Raw genomic sequence first — 329 nt, 5'->3', positions numbered from 1 at the left:
CAGGCGAGCTGCCGAGCGAGGCCTCTGCTCAGCCCTGGCCGCAGCGGGCAGCAGCCCCCGAGGAAGGCGCGTTCCCCAGCCCCTCGCATCACCCTCTCTCTTCCGAACGCCCCCATAATCTGGAGACTACGCCATCAATGCAGGCACACATGAAGGTGTAAAAGCTTTTTATTTCTCCCATTGGACCAACTCTGACACAAACAGACAGAGGGCGGCTGCTGTTAGTCAAAGAGACCGAATCCCATGTCCTCATCGGACTCCTCCGACTCCTCCTTCGCTGCCTCTTTCGCAGGAGCAGCGGCAGCAGCGGGTGCGGGACGTTCCAGCCC

The 329-nt window shown here is 61.1% G+C and overlaps 2 protein-coding genes across 2 annotated transcripts in view; both read right to left on the bottom strand.

Annotated features, from left to right (window-relative positions):
* The window catches only part of GCN1 (GCN1 activator of EIF2AK4), a 43,727-nt gene extending 43,546 nt beyond the window's left edge, over positions 1 to 181 (bottom strand). Inside the window, exon 1 of the mRNA XM_035898358.1 lies at positions 131 to 181. Coding sequence (XP_035754251.1) covers positions 131 to 181 — 51 coding nt within the window. The remainder of the gene's footprint in view (positions 1 to 130) is intronic.
* RPLP0 (ribosomal protein lateral stalk subunit P0) overlaps positions 157 to 329 on the bottom strand; it is a 4,273-nt gene continuing 4,100 nt past the window's right edge. Inside the window, exon 9 of the mRNA XM_035898357.1 lies at positions 157 to 310. Within this exon, the coding sequence (XP_035754250.1) occupies positions 222 to 310 (89 nt within the window). The 3' untranslated portion in view covers positions 157 to 221. The remainder of the gene's footprint in view (positions 311 to 329) is intronic.

The sequence above is a fragment of the Egretta garzetta genome, unplaced genomic scaffold (genome assembly GCF_000687185.1).
Source record: "Egretta garzetta isolate BGI_Z169 unplaced genomic scaffold, ASM68718v1 scaffold7, whole genome shotgun sequence".
NCBI lineage: Eukaryota > Metazoa > Chordata > Aves > Pelecaniformes > Ardeidae > Egretta > Egretta garzetta.
Note: the sequence above shows the minus strand (reverse complement) of the source record. Positions and strands in the feature narration are given on the sequence as shown.